General features: G+C 45.2%; 1 protein-coding gene across 1 annotated transcript in view; it reads right to left on the reverse strand.

Moving 5' to 3' along the window:
- LOC138949013 (matrilin-4-like) overlaps positions 1-22,568 on the reverse strand; it is a 42,897-nt gene that overhangs the window by 14,396 nt on the left and 5,933 nt on the right. The window contains exons 3-12 of the mRNA XM_070320707.1: positions 11,921-12,215; positions 11,358-11,503; positions 10,750-10,908; positions 9,851-10,118; positions 6,950-7,047; positions 4,452-4,680; positions 3,140-3,357; positions 2,163-2,301; positions 1,584-1,790; positions 352-444 (exon numbers count right to left, since the gene is read on the reverse strand). Of these exons, the coding sequence (XP_070176808.1) occupies positions 352-444; positions 1,584-1,790; positions 2,163-2,301; positions 3,140-3,357; positions 4,452-4,680; positions 6,950-7,047; positions 9,851-10,118; positions 10,750-10,908; positions 11,358-11,503; positions 11,921-12,215 (1,852 nt within the window). The remainder of the gene's footprint in view (positions 1-351; positions 445-1,583; positions 1,791-2,162; positions 2,302-3,139; positions 3,358-4,451; positions 4,681-6,949; positions 7,048-9,850; positions 10,119-10,749; positions 10,909-11,357; positions 11,504-11,920; positions 12,216-22,568) is intronic.

A 22,568-nucleotide genomic window follows, 5' to 3' on the forward strand; every position in this document is an offset into this window, starting at 1 on the left:
CACCTCCTTCTCACCAATTAAAATTGTGACGAAGGCATTGAAATTAATTTTGAGACTCGGATGTTCTAGCCCAAGCCCAAAGCAGCAGATATGAGTTTAAAGAGAGTACGAAGCAAGAAAAGCAATGCAAGGATACTCGTAAGAACATTCTGTCTACGTGTTTTCACTCTATCATTCAGTGTTGAGAGTTTTTACTTCAGTGAACACAATTACATACACAATTAGGGTCAGGGTCAATTAAACTGAATTTCTCGTAACTCTGAAAGAAAATAAAAATAATGGAACCGGAAGAGCTTTACACTGGTAAACAAAAAGGCATTCACGGACAGTGCATGTACATGAATATTTTACCCGGTCCAAGCAGGTTTCCATACTGCATATTGATGAGGTCTTCGATGTGGCACTGTCTGCTGATCCCTCCTTCCACACACAACACAGTCACAGCTACAAAAGAAAACAGACACGAGCGTCAACTGACTGGTGTATGTTACTCATTTCAAAAACTAAGCATGATGAGAATGAAAAGGAAACGATGCTACAATAATGAGCAAGTTACATGTATCAGTTAGTTCATTCATAGCACGCTCTGGGGACCCGCTGCCGAACTGCAAGTGCAGAAGACTGCGGACTTCGTGGCAGCCACCGACCTGAAGATATGACGGCCATGAATATCGAACGCAGAAGAAGAATTCATAGCATGTGAACAATGCATCCGAGTATATTTGGGCGAAACATATCTCCCTAGAAAAATCAGTATATTTTAACAATATATTCTGTACTAGATGAATACCCGCTTCGCCGGGTACGGCTTCGCCGGGAAGAAGTCGAGCCAAATATCCGGCTGTGCCGGGGACCCGGCTTTGCCGGGTGTACGCCGGCTTCGCCGGCCCACCGCACGAAGGAAGGGAGATAAACGCACAAAACACTGGAGAAGAGTAATACCCGGCTTCTCCGGAACAGTGACCTTCTAAAAATAGTATAACGGGAATATGGATTGAGCGTTGTCGACAGTGACCTTCTAAAAATAGAAACGGGAATATGGATTGACGCCACACGAAGGAAGGGAGATAAACGCTGAAAACACTGGAGAAGATAAGGAAGAGTTACTGGGAATGGATCCAGAGTAAAAACCAAAATCGGTTCAGCGCTGCGCGCTGAGAGCACGTGTTGAAAATCTCATCGACCAGGTTGTACCTGAATATGGCCACCAAATTTGAAAGAGATCCATTGAGGACTTTGACCGTGCATCGCGGACACACACACACACACACACACACACACACACACACACACACACACACACACACACACACACACACACACACACACCCACACACACACACAAGTCGTATATATATATAGATGTGTTGCCAAGAAAAAGCTTTCACCAAAACAAGAATTCTTGAAACCAATGGCATCACGAGTGCCGAGCATAAAGTGGAGTGCACATTATTTCTGAAACAATCATCCACAGAGATCAAACTAATACACATGTGGACTTTTTTTTCATCTGCAACGTTTTTTTCTCAATCGCACACGTCTCTTATCACTAGATTTAATATTTTCCATAACTTTCCTCTGACCTCCGCACGCCTGCTTGATGACGTCACCAACAACAGACTTGAGTGCTGTGACGTCAGGCACCTTTTCAACGTGCTGCGGTCCTGACGCCATAGCTAGCAGGTTGACGTCATCAAACGCGCTGCCAACAGCAACCACGACGATTCTCGTCCCCACAGCATGGAAAGACGCTGCCTGTCCCACTGCGTTTACTGGGTCGTTGGGTTTACCTGGTGTATCAAAACGAAGGACGTTTTTTTTTAATGTGTAATATACTGTAATCTGTCGTTGAGTGAAGTAGAGTCCTCTGAGGATAGGATTAATGACAGTGCAATGTCAAATTATATAAGATTTTTAACCGCAATATCAAAAGATACCTCCCTTCTCTTGTACTTTTCACTAGGTTCTTTGGTTTGCCAGGTTTGAAGCAAAAACAAGTGTATAACCTTCTCAGTGATTAAATATGGCCAATCGGATCACGTGGCAAAATAACGGAACACTATTTTTCACCATTCTCGAAATTCCGATGACACACAAATGACACTTATTCACAATTTCAATTTAATGGAAAAAAATGAAATAAAAATCGTCACACTGCAGACCTGGTGTCAAAAGGACAAGAGTTTTACTGGCGTCACCCCTTGACCCGGAAGCCGATCCAAGAACCTGATTGTGTACATAGGTCAAGGCTGCAGGAAGGTTGGAGGTCATGCCTTGAGGTCGAGGGATGGTTCGCAGAGCCTGGTGTTTCGATGCAAAAGATTATGTATTATGTAAAAAAAAATCACGGAACACTTTTACCGCACATAAACATTTATTTTGCAGTTGAAATTGCATGGATATCAGTGTGAAAAAAGGAGACTTTTGTTCCGGGGATAACTTCTTAGTGCATTGACCAGCGAATGCACAGACTAATAGCCTACTCATCAGAATTTCTGCAACCAATGACTTGTGTTCTTTGAAGACACCCCCCGCGGGTTAGGGGGAAGAATTTACCCGATGCTCCCCAGCATGTCGTAAGAGGCGACTAACGGATTCTGTTTCTCCTTTTACCCTTGTTAAGTGTTTCTTGTATAGAATATAGTCAATGTTTGTAAAGATTTTAGTCAAGCAGTATGTAAGAAATGTTAAGTCCTTTGTACTGGAAACTTGCATTCTCCCAGTAAGGTCATATATTGTACTACGTTGCAAGCCCCTGGAGCAATTTTTTGATTAGTGCTTTTGTGAACAAGAAACAATTAACAACTGGCTCTATCCCATCTCCCCCTTTCCCCGTCGCGATATAACCTTGAACGGTTGAAAACGACGTTAAACACCAAATAAAGAAAGAAAGAAAGTTCTTCAAAGACCATCCTTACAAATGAACCATACTTTTATACAGACACTCACACAAACAACTTCTTTCTTGTCATGTCCCTTTCGAACAACACAGGGCCTTGTCACGTCATTACAAAAATAGTTCTCTATTACAATTCACACTGACTCCACTGTATACACATTCGCTATGGCTCTGTGCCTTTTTATTCTATAGAACATTAACAACATTATCAGTTAACCTCAGTATAGTATGGCTACCAACCTGCAAAAGGTCGGCAGTGCTCTGCAGCTGACCCAGGCGAAAGTGCGTGGTCGGCTTATCCGCGAAGCTGACGAGTGCCACGTGAGCGGAAGCGGAACTGACGTCAAACTGCTGCGAGAAGGACTGGACGAAGTTCAGCATGGCGGTCCAGTCAGCGTCGGTCTTGGCTATTGTGGAGTCCAAGAGGAACACCAGGTCTGGCTTTCTCTTGTTGCAATCTGCACGAAGGGAAGAGGGAGCTGGGCTGATGTTGACGAGAAATAACCAGTCGGGTGGAAGTCTGGGTGGCCGAGTGGTAACGCACTTGCCTCGGAAGCGAGAGGTTGCGAGTTCGACCCTGGGTCAGGGCGTTAGCAATTTTCTCCCCCCTTTCCTAACCTAGGTGGTGGGTTCAAGTGCTAGTATTTCGGATGAGACGATAAACCGAGGAACCTTCGTGTACACTACATTGGGGTGTGCACGTTAAAGATCCCACGATTGACAAAAGGGTCTTTCCTGGCAAAATTGTATAGGCATAGATAAAAATGTCCACCAAATACCCGTGTGACTTGGAATAATTGGCCATGAAAGGTGAATGCTCGCCCTAATAGGCTTGAGGTTTGCTGGCCGATGTGAATGCGTGATATATTGTGTAAAAAATTCCATCTCACACGGCATAAAATAAATCCCTGCGCCTTGAATCCGTGGTTGAGATATGTGCGCGATATAAATTGCATAAAATAAATAAAATAAAAATAAAATAAAGTCAGCCACAGGTTTTGACTCAGTGGTTGTAAACACGAACAGACCTCATGCAATTTCCACCAGTCCGACCATCATGCTACTGGCTCCCACCCGGTTGGTAACTTTCTCGGTCACACGAACCATTGTTGAACAGGATTAGGACTTTTCTGACTTTTTATATAAAACTAATAATGTCTTTTTGTGTTGTGAGGGGTGGTGTGCGTTTGTGCGAGGGCCGGTTTGTGTGGATGTTTGTGCTCACGCGGGCGCGCTTATGTGTGTGTGTGTGTGTGTGTGTGTGTGTGTGTGTGTGTGTGTGTGTGAGAAAGAGAGAGAGAGAAAGATAGAGAGAGATAAGAGTTTTTCCTTGGTACTCAGTATTTATTGATAAGTATAATCTTCTACCTTTCCTTATTACTTTTTCTTTCTCCCTTGAAGTGAACTCATTCTTTTCTTCCTCTTTCCCATCTCTATTCCTTATTTCCTGTTTGTTGTTTTGTTTACTTTAGTATTTGTTGTTAGTGAAATTGTCACGGCTTTATTTCTCTTTCTTTCCTGTCCCTCTCTTTTTCTTTCATGATTCACTGACCTGTGCGTTTGGCAGCCTGACTGTCCACACGAACGGTGAAGTTACCATTGCACAGCAACCCCTGCAGCTTCTCCGTGTCAATGCTGAGGGTCAAAGGTCGAGGGTCACGAGAGAAGATGACAGCGGGAGTGGAGGCGGTGGCAGTGTGGTTGATGTTGTGAGCATCGGCACTGGGTAGCTGGGTCGTGTAGGATCCGAACACCTCCACTTCGCCTTTATCTGGTGTCACCTTGATGTAAAAATGTAAGGGCTCTGCAAGGGTTTCCATGACAACCAACTTTCAAGAAGAGCCCCAGCCTCCCTGTTGAAGAGTCTCGACTCTCTCTCTCTCTCTGTCTGTATCTCTCCCTCTCGTCTCTCTCTCCCTCTCTCGTGTCATTCTCTCTTCTCCTCTCATTGACTTTCCCTCTTTCTTTCTGTGTGTCTCTGTCTCTCTCTTGTCTTTCTCTCTCTGTCTGTCTGTCTGTCTGTCTGTCTGTCTGCCTCTCTCTCTCTTTTTTTTCTATATCTCCTCCTCTCTTCCCCTTTATCTACTTCACCTTGCCTAACTTCCATATCCCATTGGATGTAATTGTGCTTGCCGGTTAATATTGCCGAAACAGTTGCGGGAAAGTTCTCTCTCTCTCTCTCTCTCTCTCTCTCTCTCTCTCTCTCTCTCTCTCTCTCTCTCTCTCTCTCTCTCTCTCTCTCTCTCTCTATCTGTTTCTCTCTCTCTGTCTCTCTCTCTGTATTTATATTTCTTCCTCTCTCTCCCCTATCTCATACACCTTCACTTGCCTATATTCCATTGGATGTAATTGTGGTTGCCGGTTAATATTTCACCCCAAATGTTGCGGGAAAGTTCTGACTACAAAGATCAGTAACTTAAAACTGTTTCATAAAGGTCACGTGCTTCATTTACCAAATAAACAGTCATCAGGTCAAGAAAACGGCACCGAAAAAATGAATTGCACTATTCTTATTATTCATAGATCCACGCCAAATCGCAAAACTCAAGGCCAACACACGTTCAAGTTAAACACCAAGCAAAATGACCAGTAACTTGAGCAAAACTACCAGAATACAAAACTCAAGGCCAAAACACGTTCAAGTTAAACACCAAGCAGAATGACCAGTAACTTGAGCAAAACTACCAGAATACAAAACTCAAGGCCAACACACGTTCAAGTTAAACACCAAGCAAAATGACCAGTAACTTGAGCAAAACTACCAGAATTCAAAACTCAAGGCCAACACACGTTCAAGTTAAACACCAAGCAAAATGACCAGTAACTTGAGCAAAACTACCAGAATACAAAACTCAAGGCCAAAACACGTTCAAGTTAAACACCAAGCAGAATGACCAGTAACTTGAGCAAAACTACCAGAATACAAAACTCAAGGCCAACACACGTTCAAGTTAAACACCAAGCAAAATGACCAGTAACTTGAGCAAAACTACCAGAATTCAAAACTCAAGGCCAACACACGTTCAAGTTAAACACCAAGCAAAATGACCAGTAACTTGAGCAAAACTACCAGAATTCAAAACTCAAGGCCAACACACGTTCAAGTTAAACAACAAGCAGAATGACCAGTAACTTGAGCAAAACTACCAGAATACAAAACTCAAGGCCAACACACGTTCAAGTTAAACACCAAGCAAAATGACCAGTAACTTGAGCAAAACTACCAGAATACAAAACTCAAGGCCAAGACACGTTCAAGTTAAACACCAAGCAAAATGACCAGTAACTTGAGCAAAACTACCAGAATACAAAACTCAAGGCCAACACACGTTCAAGTTAAACACCAAGCAAAATGACCAGTAACTTGAGCAAAACTACCAGAATACAAAACTCAAGGCCAAAACACGTTCAACTGAGTTAAACACCAAGCAAAATGACCAGTAACTTGAGCAAAACTACCAGAATACAAAACTCAAGGCCAAAACACGTTCAAGTTAAACACCAAGCAAAATGACCAGTAACTTGAGCAAAACTACCAGAATACAAAACTCAAGGCCAACACACGTTCAAGTTAAACACCAAGCAAAATGACCAGTAACTTGAGCAAAACTACCAGAATACAAGACATCAACACCAGATTTACGTAATGGACTTTTATTGCCATTTTAGTGTACTACATCACTAGCTGACCAATCAGGGCTGATTCTAGGTGACCCTCTAAATGTTATAACGGTCACCAGTTGTTAAACAGGATTATGACTTTTCCGACTTTATATATAAAAATAATAATTTCTTTATGTGTTGTGAGGGGTGGTGACCCTCTAAATGTTATAACAGTCACCTGTTGTTAAACAGGATTATGACTTTTCGACTTTTTATATAAAAATAATAATGTCTTTATGTGTTGTGAGGGGTGGTGTGCGTTTGTGCAAGTGTTTGTGTGAGTGCCGGTTTGTGTGGAAGTTTGTCTAAAATTAATTACATTTTCTCGACATCTCTGTTATCGTTTGCAAACAGTCAGCATATTAGAAATAACTAATAATAACGCACAGTGATGGAGGCGCCAAGGGATCCTCCCTGTACTTGAGCCAAGACGTTGAAACCGCAGGGATAGGTGTACTGTTTTCCAGGACTCAACACCACAGGAACTGAAACAGGTCAACGCCATGTTATTACTGAAGGCAATACACCCCCACAAAGTCATGCGTTCAGACATAAAACACACACAGTAAGTGACAAAGTCTTGCTTTTTAGACGAGTCTGTGAAATACAAGTAAAGTCATCTTTTTCAATAAAGTTGGTTGGGTGGTTTTTACATTTAGTCAACTAGTAAAAAAGTAAATTTTAAGGGGCTTATTGATCCGTCAGGTCTTAATTGCCTATATTGGACATGAATTGATTTATACGATTCGAGTTTTACGCCCTCACGGCTTTTTGATGTTTGTGTGTTTAGGTGGTATCAGCCATCTGCACTTATGGTAGAATGACCAAGATCTTTAACGTGCCATTGTGGTGACACGGGGAGATGGATACCGTCTCTGGGTCTGCGCATAAAGTTGACCCGTGTCCGTCCCGGCCCGGATTCGAACCAGCGACCTCTCGATCACAAGTCCAGTGCTCTACCACCTGAGCTACCCGGGCCCCTTTAGTCAACTTTTGACTAAATGTTTTAACGTAGAGGGGGAATCGAGATGAGGGTCGTGGTGTATGTGTGTGTGCGTGTGTTTACAGCGATTCAGAGAAAAACTACCGGACCGATTTTCATGAAACTTTACATGAAAGTTCCTGAGTATAATATTCTCAGACTTTTTTCATTTTTTTTTTATAAATGTCTTTGATGACGTCATATCCGGCTTTTTGTGAAAGTTGAGGCAGCACTGTCACGCTCTCATTTTTCAACCAAATTGGTTGAAATTTTGGGCAAGTAATCTTTGACGAAGCCCGGACTTTGGTATTGTATTTCAGTTTGAAGGCTTAACAATTAATTAATGAGTTTGCTCATTAAAGTTGTCATTAAAGTCGATTTAAAATTGATTGCGTTGTATTCCTCATCTTCTCCTCAATTCAAAAATATATAGATATGTCATGTTTACTCTAAAAATGTTATCAAAATGAAAGAAAATAGGTTCAGTAAGTACAACGGACGCGTGCTTTGGGGCGGCGAGCGTGACCCGTCTCGGTATGTTTAGCCGTGACTATCTGAATGTAGTCTTGGGGATGATTGGTTTGTGGTGTTTTTGGCTCACGTAAGTGTAGCCTATGCGATGCTAACTTTTGTCTGTCTGTGCGTGCGTGTGTGATAGAAACTTTAACATTTGACTGAACACCGAAATACTAATTTTACCGGGTTATCATCCAAGCAACAGCTTCAAAGTATTGAAGCAATGATCAACATTTCGTCGGCACGTGTGTAGTTAAAGTGTGTATCCAAAGAAAACGGGTGGTGGGGGGTTTTGGGGGGTAAAAACAGGTGACTGGTTTGTGTTGTGTGTGGTATGTAGACCAGGTCAGGCAGGGGTCAAGGTTAGGTCAGATCGCGTGAAGGATTGTGGTATAGATTCACTTTTCAGTTCTAACCGAGCTGCATTCGCCGATTCGGGGAAGACGATTTCACATTGTTCGGTTTCATAGCGGCTCCAGAAAAATAGTTAAAGAAGATACCAAAGGAGATTTCCTACAGGTTGATCTGCACAGCGTGTTTTCAGTGTCTGCGCGAGGAAGCGCTGTCGAAAGCGCAGTGTCGATCTGGCCATCTGGCAGTCGTGTCCCCGTAAGTAGGCTACAGACAGACAGATCTAGATCTAGCGTCCCCCACTCTTGCACCGTGTCACCTATGCTTACTGTGTGTGTGTATGTGTGACGGAGTGATTGAGTTTGTGTTACTGTTTGTCGATTTCTTACGGGAGCCTTGAAGGCTTCGCCTCTTGTTAACTAAATGTTTTCATATCGCTTCCCGCGACTTGTTTTTATTGTCTCTTCAACCGAAATGGCTATCCTTCTTCTTGTCGTTCGCTGTTAGATCGTCAGTCCGGACTGCAGGGCGAAACGTGCTGTCCTCTACAAGTCCTCTCTGGGGCCGTATAGCTTCTTTTGTAGCGCTGTCTCCTCTGACCAGATGGTGTCCCTCAGAGCACTGTGGTATGGACAAGCCTGCAGGATGTGCTCTGCTGTCTGATTCTTGCCACACGGACATAAGGGGGAGGGAACTATGGCTATCCGAGACCGATACAAGTGTGTTTCCTTCATCAGTTCTTTTTAATAAATCACTGAAAGGGAGAGATTTAGACAATTATTAAGCCACGGAAATAGGGAAGCAAGGATGTTTTCAGACATGCCACTGAGCTAGAGACAATACCATTCTTTTGGCTCAGACACTGAAGCAGGGATAAAGCCATGCTGTGAGACAGACACTAATTCAAGAACAGACCTATTGTATGACGGCTTGAAAATTGGTAATTAACAGTGTTAATAACTAATTTTCATTTTGACCTCGTTTTCAGTCACAGTAGTCGGACTCTAAGAGTCTGCAATGAGAGGCTAGAACGTCCGGCAAACATCGCTCTCACACTATTTCTGAAATATGTTTTAATTACTCATTTTCACGTGTTAATGACCGATTTTCAGTTTTGGCACTAGTAAGCCGTCATACTATTGCTCACTGCTTACTGCTCACTGATCCAGTAACCCGTCAGGGTCGTAGGGGCACTGCACTGACGAGCGCTGCACTAGCAATCTACAAAGCTACACTCTCAGACAAAGCGTCGTCACCACTGTTGTCACCATCACCACCCACTTAACCCTCTAAAACATTAAAAACATCAAGATAACAATGAAAATGTACTCACCAGAAACACGAACAATTAAAACACGAATAAAGACCGATTTCGATGTATGTCTCCGTCAACAACTTTTGCACATTTAAATCGACAAAGGAGAACAAACCCAACCGACCTCGACACGAGATCCTCTCAATGGCCATCTTGAGGCTGTCGAGCTGTTGGTGGGAGGTCACGTGGTAGGCATGGGAGCACGTGGGGGCGCTCGCGATCTGCTGCAGCTCGTCATCGGCTACGTCACTGCCGATCCCCACGGTGAACAGGGTAACGTCAGACAGCTTGAGGGGCACCAAGTTCATCACCACGGCGACGCGGTCATTGTCCTTGCCGTCTGTGATCAGCACGGCCACTTTTGCGGCGTCGGGTCGTGCCTTGTTGAACACCTGGAATTGTGGACATAAACCTCAGGTGGAGCAGACTCCTGAGCGTCTCTGATCCATTTAAAGGAGGCGGATAACGGGTGACAGGGGACATAAGGCTGTGTAAACTAAAGATACCCTTTTTTAAACTTTTAAACAAAAATTGGAGCTGTAAACTTCTCACTGTTACTTCTTTTAAATCTCACATTTCGTCTGACAACAATATTATAATGCATGGATGTCAGGAATACAATTGCTGCTAGTCTTGACATACGTTTCAAAGGGCGTCACTCATCTCAGTTCAAGCACCGCTTTAGCATTCAAACCAGTACAGAGTCGCCGTTCAACAAAAAGCGTTGACCGAGTTTCTCGACATTTGAAAATTGTGAACTATTCTAACTGTGAAGCAGGCCTGATTCGGTGCAGTTTCGTTTCATTCGTTCATCACTCATAATGGGCAGAATATACCTGCGCAGTTTCAGCGGCACAGACGACGCACGGCCTATTATTTATGCCGCGATAGGGATTATGACGAGTACTTGGCCTGTTTTCATTTCATGCAACGTGAAGCGGGCTGGGATATGCTGCAGTGCGTCGTCGGTCCTGCTGAACTTACATATGTGAGCGGAGCCCCTAAGGTACAAATTCAACAAACCTGATGCTGTGCAGCAGAGAGGGCAGCAGAGATGTTGGTACCTCCTGGCTGACGAGGGGCGTTCTGGACCTGTGCCAGTGCCGCCTGGATGTCATGGCCAATATCAAACCCAAAGGACAACCTCGCAGCGTCACTGAACGTCACCATGGCGACATGGTCCTGGAGAATAAAGTTAGCACTACACTCATTCATTGCCCCCGCTGCCTCGGCGTCCTTCAATGAAGAGAGAGGGGGAGGGAGAAAGTGAGAAGAAAAGAGAGAGATAGAGGGAGATATAAAGAGAGAGAGATAAAGAGAGAGAGAGAGAGAAAGAGAGAGAGAGGGACGGAGAGAGAAAGAAAGAGATAGAGGGAGAGAGAGAGGGGGAGAGGGAAAGAGAGAGTTAGAGGGAGAGATAGAAGGAGAGAGAGATATACAGAGAGAGAGACAGAGAGAGAGAGGGGGGGGGGAGTGAGAGAGAGGGAGTGAAATAGCAAAGCTTAGATAATGAGGGGAGGGGGGGGGAGGTGTCTTGAAAAAAATGAAAACAACGATGCTGACGACAAAAATACAAAATGTCGAAAAGCGACATCAAAAAGTGCCCCACCCCCTACACCAGATCCTCTCACCTTATCCCGTCCGATGCCGTTGTGTAGAGAGAGACTGATGATGATGTCTGAGACGAACTTTGTGATGGCCGACCACTCGGTAGGCCCCACTGAACTACTGGTGTCTACCAAGAACAGCAGGTCCATGTTCTCTGTACGGGCACATGCTGTTGACACAAGGAAAGCAAAGAGGCAGGGACCTATATTTATGAAAGAGGTTTTCATCCTAGAAGAGAACCCAATGTCATAGAGTAGGGTCAGCGAGTAGACTATGAGTACAGTGGAGACCCCCTTTTAAGACCCCCCCCCCCTTTTATTTTTCAAAGACCTTGCTTTCTCAGATGCTCTGTTCCTCTCCTCTGTGAAATAACCTCCATTTTAAGACTACTTCCCTTTATAAGACCTAGTTTTCTCGGATTGTTTTCAGCCTGTCTTCCGAACTCTTCTTTAATTTGTTGAAGCAGGCAAAACATTTCAAGCAGTAGGGCCAAATGTATGCATGGGTGAAAACTTGGAGGCGGGTCAAGTGCTAGGTTTTGCTTGTTTTGTTTGACCTCGTTCATCGTGTTGCTGCAGAAACTTACTTTGCTGCAACGTCTTCACGCCATCAGTAAAGTTCTTCAAGGTTTGGGTTGTCTGTCCTTTTCGGAAGTGCGTCAGCCAATACGCCGCTTGTGCGTCTACAGTGGTGGGCACATTTGCCGGGGCTCCCTCGAGTGTCAAAACCATGGCGGCGGCCAAAGCGGAATAAAGTGGCTTGCGCAGGTCTGCCCACGTGACCGTAGACCAATCGATGCCCAGTTTTGATCGAATGAGAGTGTACTGCGCAAACAGTCTTGCCCTTTCTGTCTGTGTTCTCTGAAACATGCTTTGGTCCACCTGTTAAAAAAACAAATAAAACAACAACAAGAACAACATAACCGACAGTGTGTTTATGTGCAATGTGCCACATGATTTCAGTGTCTCGTTTTTTTGTCCAGTTTATGTCCAGTCTCGTTATAAATCCTACCACATGGAATACAGAGTAGATTTAATCAGCTAGGTTTAGAAATTGTGCATATAAATATTGCTTGGAATCTGCATTATAGCCTCAGCCGCGATATGTTACCGTGCCATTGTAACGGGACAGGTTGCTGATATCATATGCCGGATTTCGCACGTATTTGGGACTTTCCGGCGACATGTTTCGTCCGTGTCTTCATTAAAGCGTTGAACGTTTTTTAGCTTCTCTTGGTCGTGGAAAGGGAAGGGGGGAAAAAGACAACGAAATGAGTCATATTTTTAAGAACATGCGGTGATTTTGTTTGCGTCTCTCCCCTCCCTTTCCATGTTGTAAAACATAAATTTGCATAAGTTTGGCGGTATCTGTTGTTTTGTACACACCTTTTAAAGAAAACAGTCTGGTTATTAAACCTCATTCTGATAATCCTCGCTCCACGGCTATCGCCAGTTGTCTCTCTGAGCGGACGCGACAGTCCTACGCGAATCTATCAAAACCAGAATACAGAGTGATCTCCCATATGTTGTTCACGAGCAGTGTTCGCGAGACGAAAATGATTGCAGATTGCCCTACTTCGACAGTGATCTCCGTTCTGTTCTTCACAGTTATAATAAAGACATCGTTCTAAGGTCAAAACAAGTGGACATTTTGGGACTGCTGCCGGAAGGAGACCGTAATATATGGTTGCATCACTGTCAAAAAAATCGTCTGCTCCAGCGACCGCCGAAACCAAACGGTTGATTATCACGTGACACTTATGCCATATTCAGAGTTGTTTGCACAGTAAATACATCCGCAAAAAATAGCTCGCTTTAAACTGTCTAAAATAAAAATTCCTCTGTAATTTAAAAATAACAAAACACCATTAAAAATCATTATCGACGATCGCGAATCTGCTTTTATCAATAATACATTACAAAAAGCTCTAAATATGTAAACAAACAAAAAACAAAAACAAAAAAAAATTGGTTTCCTTGCCAGACAAGGAAACTCAAGTCATCCTGTCAGGGAGAGAATGAGCCGAACTCTTTTTGACCTGAGGTCAGGATGATTAAACCTATGATGTCGGTGCATTTTTTGTGATGTTGAACAATATTTCACTCTGTGCAGGGAAACAATGTATTTTTTTATTTTTTTATTTATTTTTTTTTTTTTTTACCCATTAGCATTAGATCGATTTCTACAAGTGTTTGGAAAGAACACCGCGAAAGATTTGTTATATTTGTCATAATGGCAGTATGGACAGAATTAAAAAAACAATAAATGAAATGTTGCTGTAAAACTTTATTGTGTCGAAGCAAGCTGACTATCTGGAAGGAAACCACAGTCTTAAACGTCAACAGTACATGCTGTTTACAGACCCTTAGCGGATTATGATTTCTACTTATGCGAACACTACTAATAAATCACGATCATGCCTCCCTCTCCCAAGACTGCTGCCGTTGCGATTTTCCAATGTGGCGGTCACGTACGGTAGTTTTATTTTAATGCCCTCGGTAGATCTCGGTAGTTCCTCGCCATTTCTTACAAACTTTACAACCTATATACATCATACTTGTAAGACGGCCCAAGCGTACACAGTCTGTGCGGCTGATATATTCCGCGACTAATTCGCCACATTGTTGGACCATTTCTATAACGACTCAGTTTTGATGCTGCAGCAGTCCGCTCCAGACCTAAGTGTCAGCAAAGGCGAGGATAATATCAGAGGGGTTCAGATCATGCCCTGTACGCGCACAATGAACCTGTGGCTTTTAGAGAAAGGGCTAAATGTTGGTGCGACAGTGCTCTAAAGAATCTGGTTTTATTTGACCAGTTACAAGGACGCATGCGAGAGCTGGTCTTGTTGCTGGGGTACAAAAGTTGCAACAGTGGTGATTATTAAGAACAGTGAGGTATCGGGGACTACAATGGAAAATTATGAATGGAAAAGATTCTTTTACTGATATCTCGCCACGATAATTACAAGACTGCTAGTGTCGGTATGCTACCAGAAAGGCGAGCCCGAACTGAGGTGATGGTGAGATGGGGATCTCAGCATTTATTTATTGATCACCAGTGATAACTTATAGAACTCCGTTTGTGTGTGGGTTTGGGTGTGTGTGTCACGTTTCATTATATCACTTAAGGTGATTATGAACCGGTTAATTACTACTAATTAACTAACCACACCACGATCCACTCTCGCAGGCATACAATTAAATAGAGTCAACAAAAGTATAAGTTTCAGACGCCTGTTTATGTATAAACTCTCCACCTCCCTCGAGCCTTCACTCAAAATATGTTCCTTTTACGTTCTCAACACGTAAAAGGCCAGTGTTCACTGACAAAATGCCAGTAGTATGTAGAAAATTATAGGAACACGCTGAACCCGTGTAAATATAGTTAAATGTGAATGTTCTGTTCGAAAAGCTCTAGTTCGTGCAGGTGTCACACACCCCACGTTGTCGCTACTCCAATGAAATCATAGATACGAAAAGACAACGGTGGTCAACGGGGTGCGTACGACATGGTGCACTTAGCTTTATCTCTGCTGCTGCTGCTTAGCCGGTATGCTGGTTAGTCGGTCCGCTGGTTAGCCGGTTCGCTGGTTAGCCGGTCCGCTGGTTAGCCGGTCTCCTGGTTAGCCGGTCTCCTGGTTAGCGTAGCTTCATCAGTTCCCGCCAGAGTCAGCCGTGCAGATGTCACAGGAACACGAAACGAACGAATCGGATCGAACGAACGAACGAAGGCTGCAAACAGAAAGCATCGGTGCACTAAACATGTCAGCTACCCCTCACCCACCACCTTAAAACATGTCATCTTTAAATATCTCATCGAGCACGTGGGCCTGCACAAAACGGACTTTTTACAACAACAAAACAGTCATTTTCCGTCCTTCTCTCCCTATCTGCAAAAACCATATACAGATTAGTATTTTAGCGTCACAGAGAGTAAATTATGCGCTAACCTGGAAAGAACAACAGAGAGTATTTCATTCCACAACACAGACTCATCAACAGCGTTAAATAATGATTTATTACCTCAAAAGCCTATGATTGTAACTCTCAATGGAAGCAAAGTCCGCCTCCTCCCTGGAACAGCCTCTGTTCGTCAACAGTGACCAAAAACCTCCAGAACCCCTTGTCGAATCCTTATGCGAAAGCCATCGCCGACGAAGGAATGTTGACGACTTGTCCTCAGCAAAACATGTGGCAGTGGAAGTTCCCCTAGAGTGCCGAATATAATATTCGGTGAAAAACCATCATACTCTAGAAACTGTATTAGATCCTTCCCCTTCTGCCGCTGGGTGTCAAGTGTCCCGTACTCGTGTCTCTGTCAGACAACCTAGCCAAAATACACGTGACTGACCTTGTCACAAAACCAGTCCAGCTATATGACAGCAGAAACCCGCACTGTGAAGCTCGTGCGTTTCAAAACATCCGTGCTCGGGAGCACTGTCAGCAAACTCTGCTGTGTCCAATATCACGCACAGGCGCTTTCTATCATAACCGACCAAGAACAGGCACTCCACTGAGTGACACTTTCTTGGTCTCTGTCACCCGATCGTGACACACCTCCCCTCTTCAAGAAGAAACCTCAGTTTCGCTCACAGTCATGTTCTCCTCTACAGCCCGAGAGAGAAAGTCAGCTCCAACATTGTTGGCGCCCGGAATGACGCGTACCGTGAATTGGTACGGTTGGAGAATCAACGCCCAGCGCATAAGTCTGGCGTTTGCCAACCTTGCAACCTGAAGATATTGCAGAGGTTGATGGTCTGTTTCCAGACAGAAAGGTCGTCCTCAAGAACGAGCAACCCCTCGTTTCACCCCTGATGACTGCAACCTTCTCTGTCTTCTTGTCTTTGTTCTTCTGGTCTTTGTTCTTCTCCCCGTAGGCTGTCCTCTCTATGTAGGCGCGCAGCAGGTTGGCGTGGTACAGGCGTGCTTTCCCGTGCATCATGATCCTGTAGTCGTTCTGGCCCACCCTCGCTGTCACCTCAAAAGGTCCTTGCCACTGCAGTTGTAGCTTGTTGTGTTTGACAGGTAGAAGTAGTAACACCCGTTCTCCAATCTTGAAGCTGCGCGGCCGTGCCTTGCGGTCGAATCCTCGCGCGTAACGCTGTGCTGCTCTTCCCAGGTTCTCTTGAGCCAGTTTGCAGGTCTCTTCAATCCTGTTCCTGAGTTCTACGATGTAGGTCGCTGTCGTCTGCACCTCCTCGTCAGCTTCTTCGTCTGTCCAAGCCTGACGCAGGATAGCCATGGGACCGCGTACCTGTCTGCCGTACAACAACTCAAATGGGGAAAAACCCAAGCTCTCCTGAGGAACCTCGCGGTATGCAAAAAGCAATGCTGGGATGTACCTGTCCCACGTGCGTGGTTTCTCCTGAGCTAGTTTCCTCAGCATGGTCTTCAAGGTGCCATTGAACCTTTCCACCAGTCCGTTGCACTGAGCATGGTAAGGAGTGGTGAAGTGCTGCTCCAGTGATAGCAGTCGTGCTGCCTCCGCCATCACTCCTCCCGTGAACTGCGTGCCTCTGTCGGTGAGTACCTCTGATGGAATTCCCAGCCGGGACCACATAGTAACCAGAGCCTCAGCTACTCTCGTGGCTTCAATCGATTTCAGAGGGATCGCCTCTGGGTATCGAGTAGCGTAGTCCACCATGGTCAAAATGTATCTGTTTCCGTCCTCAGACGCAGGCAAGATGGGCCCGATGATGTCCACTGCGACCCGACGAAAGGGTTCGTCGATGAGCGGCATCTTCTCTAAGGGGACCTTCCTCACCCTTCCTTTGGCAACCACCTTCTGGCACTTATCGCAGGACGCACAGAAACGTCGGACATCCGTGCAGATGCCTGGCCAGTAAAAGTGGCGCCAGACACGATCCGTGGTCTTCTTGGTACCAAGATGACCTCCCAGAATCGAGTCGTGTGCCGTTGCCATGACACCCTCGCGAAACTCGCGAGGCACGACAACCTGTTTGAATGCACCTTCCTTGTTGCTGAACTCACGGTAGAGCAACTTCTTGTCCCTGAGGAACCTTGACCTCCCATGCTTCCCGCTCAGCTTCACCTTCCCCGACTTCGCGTGCTCCCGAGGAGTAGCTAAGGTCGGGTCAGAATCCTGAGCCTTCGCGAGAAGCGCGGGGGTCACGTTCCCCAGGGCAGCTCGTGCAGCAGGTAGGGGTTTGAGAGGTTTGTCCTCTCGCTCCGCCTGTGCCCGCGTGAGCACTGAAATGACGTCGGGAGACCGATAAACGGGAACCTCCCTGGTGACGCCGTCCACAAACTGAACCCGGTTTCCAATGAGCAAGTCGCATGGAGGATCGTCCATGACGACGGCCACAATGGTCCCCGTGAACAACGGTGTTACGACCTTGATCACTGCCGTGTTCAAGTCGTAAGCGTGAGATGCCTCGGCCATTCTCACCCTGATGCTGTCTCCTGTGTAGGCCATGGCTGGAACTAGACTCGCCCGAACCACTATCATGTCTGCTCCTGTGTCCCGCAGACCTTCGCCCTTCACTCCGTTAACGTAGACGTTGCAGTGGGGCTGGAAATGTTTCCTGGAGCACGGAACGCAGAGTTGTGGAATGGTGCATGAGCTCGTGACGTCCCTGAACTCCTCACTGCCAACGAAGTGAACGCCCTTCTGGTCAGCCTGTCTCTTGTGGCAGTCCTTCTTCACGTGGCCCCGCTTGTTGCAGTAGTAACACTGGATGTCAGTTCTGGAACTTGATCCTTTGTGTCCCTGATCGTCCTTCCCGTCCTTGGGTCCTGAAGAACCCGAATTTCCCGATTTTCCTGGCCGTGAGCCTGAGGATTTGCCGGAGATCGCCTGGGCGTCCTCGTGCACTCTGATCCAGTCGGCTGCTTCCTGAGTAGTCTTAGGCTGGTGTTCCTGCACGAAGGTCACCACCTCAGGTCGCAGGCTGGACATCAGTTGCTCCATGACAATGAGGTCGGCAAGGTCGTTGACGGTCCAGTCCTTTTCGGCCATCTCCACCCAGCGCCGCAGGTAGAGATTAAGGCGTGCCACAAACTGATGACTCAGCTCGCCGCTCAGTCTCTTGCTGTTACGCAGACGTCGTCTGTAGGCTTCCGCAGTCAGGTTGAAGCGCTGGAGTAACGCCTTCTTTAGTGCCTGATAGTCTCTCGCCTCGTCGTCCTCCAAAGCGTTGTAGAGCTGCAATGCGCGTCCCTTTAAGCAGGTGCTAAGGCGGCTAGCCCACGTGGCCTCTTCCCACTTCTGGTCAGATGCAATGCGCTCAAACCGGCGTAAAAAGTCGTCGAGCTCGTCCTTGTCATCGTCGAACGTCGGCAGTCTCGTACGGTCAGCAACAAACGTCGGCGCGCTAGCCTGAGTAAGCGTACCCTTCTCTGCCTGTAGCTTAGCTAGTTCTAGCTGGTGATCGCGTTCGGCCTGTTTGTCCTGTCTGTCACGTTCTGCCTGTCGTTCCTGTCTCTCAAGCTCGTCTTTCTTTTCTTGTCTGTCTCGTTCTCTTTCTTGTCTGTCAAGTTCGTCTTTCCTTTCCTGTCTGTCTCGTTCGGCCTGTCGTTCGGCCTGTCGTTCCCTTTCTTGTCTGTCAAGTTCGTCCTTCTTGTCCTGTCTGTCACGTTCGGCCTGTCGTTCTTGTCTGTCAAGCTCTTCTTTTCTCGTCTGTCGCTCTATGTCTTCCTTACGTTCTAACTCCTTGCGCTTAAGCAAACTACGCGCTCTAACGCGTGCGTCTCGCTCTGTCTGTTCCTCGCTACCAGGAGTCTCAAAAGTTAATCTCTTCGTAGGAGATCCCCCTGTAGCCATGGTTAGTTTAGCAAAGCTTTATCACAAAAGTAAGTCTAACGCAGCTATAGCTAGAATACGCGGTGACGAAAGCGGTGGATACAAAAATCCAGCAACCGGAAAATGCAGAAGAAAAATCCAAACGGTGTAGAACAAATCGCGTAGCCTACTTTATGGCTGCTTTTTGCGGTGAAACAAAGTGTTTCCCACAGCCGTGGCCTACTTTATCGGCTGCTTTTTGCGGTGAAACAAAGCGTTTCCCACAGCCTTTGTTAGGACAGAAGTCCTCGGACCCTTCCCCCCCAAAATTCCAACAAAGTCAAAATATGGAGAAAAATCCAAGTAAAACAAGACGGTAGAAAATGTAACCTGTTACAGAATGCGAAACAACAATGTAGAGAAAACTGAGTAAAACGAATAACAAATCCGCTAACCCTGCTCAGCTCTCTGCAACGGAAAACTCTGAACGTACAACAACAAAGATTCACAAACAAAGGAAAGGGAAGTAATCACAGTTAGCGCATACAATAACTCACAAATTACAATTTACATTTCCTGCAAGATGTGAATCGCTTAAGGTGTGGTATACGATCAAAACTATACAAAAAAGGGTAGCACCAAGCAGAAAATAAGTCGAGCACTGACGAGATTATCTGCTCTTAGTTATCCTTAATTGGTGGGTCTTTATCAGTTGGAAATTAACTGAGTAAATCCCGGCTTGGCCCCCATGTGTCACGTTTCAATATATCACTTAAGGTGATTATGAACCGGTTAATTACTACTAATTAACTAACCACACCACGATCCACTCTCGCAGGCATACAATTAAATAGAGTCAACAAAAGTATAAGTTTCAGACGCCTGTTTATGTATAAACTCTCCACCTCCCTCGAGCCTTCACTCAAAATATGTTCCTTTTACGTTCTCAACACGTAAAAGGCCAGTGTTCACTGACAAAATGCCAGTAGTATGTAGAAAATTATAGGAACACGCTGAACCCGTGTAAATATAGTTAAATGTGAATGTTCTGTTCGAAAAGCTCTAGTTCGTGCAGGTGTCACACACCCCACGTTGTCGCTACTCCAATGAAATCATAGATACGAAAAGACAACGGTGGTCAACGGGGTGCGTACGACATGGTGCACTTAGCTTTATCTCTGCTGCTGCTGCTTAGCCGGTATGCTGGTTAGTCGGTCCGCTGGTTAGCCGGTTCGCTGGTTAGCCGGTCCGCTGGTTAGCCGGTCTCCTGGTTAGCCGGTCTCCTGGTTAGCGTAGCTTCATCAGTTCCCGCCAGAGTCAGCCGTGCAGATGTCACAGGAACACGAAACGAACGAATCGGATCGAACGAACGAACGAAGGCTGCAAACAGAAAGCATCGGTGCACTAAACATGTCAGCTACCCCTCACCCACCACCTTAAAACATGTCATCTTTAAATATCTCATCGAGCACGTGGGCCTGCACAAAACGGACTTTTTACAACAACAAAACAGTCATTTTCCGTCCTTCTCTCCCTATCTGCAAAAACCATATACAGATTAGTATTTTAGCGTCACAGAGAGTAAATTATGCGCTAACCTGGAAAGAACAACAGAGAGTATTTCATTCCACAACACAGACTCATCAACAGCGTTAAATAATGATTTATTACCTCAAAAGCCTATGATTGTAACTCTCAATGGAAGCAAAGTCCGCCTCCTCCCTGGAACAGCCTCTGTTCGTCAACAGTGACCAAAAACCTCCAGAACCCCTTGTCGAATCCTTATGCGAAAGCCATCGCCGACGAAGGAATGTTGACGACTTGTCCTCAGCAAAACATGTGGCAGTGGAAGTTCCCCTAGAGTGCCGAATATAATATTCGGTGAAAAACCATCATACTCTAGAAACTGTATTAGATCCTTCCCCTTCTGCCGCTGGGTGTCAAGTGTCCCGTACTCGTGTCTCTGTCAGACAACCTAGCCAAAATACACGTGACTGACCTTGTCACAAAACCAGTCCAGCTATACACAATTTTGCCTCCCCAAGCAGAAAAAGACACGAGAAACTCAATCCCTGAAAATCCCGTGTGCGCTGTCAGCGAAAAACCGTCAGCCCTATGATAGCAGAAACCCGCACTGTGAAGCTCGTGCGTTTCAAAACATCCGTGCTCGGGAGCACTGTCAGCAAACTCTGCTGTGTCCAATATCACGCACAGGCGCTTTCTATCATAACCGACCAAGAACAGGCACTCCACTGAGTGACACTTTCTTGGTCTCTGTCACCCGATCGTGACAGTGTGTGTGTGTGTGTGTGTTTTGTTTGTTTGTTTGTGTGTGTATGTTTCTTTGTTACGATCGAAATATTGACGGCGTTTCCGCTAAATGCATAGAAATCTTCACAGAATCTCTTTAATGCACGCTGTCATATTACAATCACTAGTAGTTCTTATCAAAGTTTGTCAAGGAATTTCAATGTTGGTCCTTTAGCCATCAGCTCCCCGCAGACGTCATGGGCGCTCTCTTCACATTCAGGGTAGCATTTGAACCTCTCTCTGTACGTTCAACACGAACAGAGAGAAGAGGGGACGACAGCTGCTGGCAGCAGAGACAACAAGTCGCGTAAGGCGAAAATACAATATTTAGTCAAGTAGCTGTCGAACTCACAGAATGAAACTGAACGCAATGCCATTTTACTCGTAGCATCGTCAGGCCACCGCTCATGGCAAAGGCAGTGAAATTGACAAGAAGAGCGGGGTAGTAGTTGCGCTAAGAAGGATAGCACGCTTTTCTGTACCTCTCTTTGTTTTAACTTTCTGAGCGTGTTTTTAATTCAAACATATCATATCTATATGTTTTTGGAATCAGGAACCGACAAGGAATAAGATGAAAGTGTTTTTAAATTGATTTGGACAATTTAATTTTGATAATAATTTTTATATATTTAATTTTCAGAGCTTGTTTTTAATCCGAATATAACATATTTATATGTTTTTGGAATCAGCAAAGGATGGAGAATAAGATAAACGTAAATTTGGATCGTTTGATAAATTTTTAATTTTTTTTACAATTTTCCGATTTTTAATGACCAAAGTCATTAATTAATTTTTAAGCCACCACGCTGAAATGCAATACCGAAGTCCGGGCTTCGTCGAAGATTACTTGACCAAAATTTGAACCAATTTGGTTGAAAAATGAGGGCGTGACAGTGCCGCCTCAACTTTCACGAAAAGCCGGATATGACGTCATCAAAGACATTTATCAAAAAAATGAAAAAAACGTTCGGGGATTTCGTACCCAGGAACTCTCATGTCAAATTTCACAAAGATCGGTCCAGTAGTTTAGTCTGAATCGCTCTACACACACACACACACACACACACACACACGCACACACGCACGCACGCACACACGCACATACACCACGACCCTCGTTTCGATTCCCCCTCGATGTTAAAATATTTAGTCAAAACTTGACTAAATATAAAAAGGCACGT

This window comes from Littorina saxatilis, linkage group LG15 (genome assembly GCF_037325665.1).
Source record: "Littorina saxatilis isolate snail1 linkage group LG15, US_GU_Lsax_2.0, whole genome shotgun sequence".
Classification (NCBI taxonomy): domain Eukaryota; kingdom Metazoa; phylum Mollusca; class Gastropoda; order Littorinimorpha; family Littorinidae; genus Littorina; species Littorina saxatilis.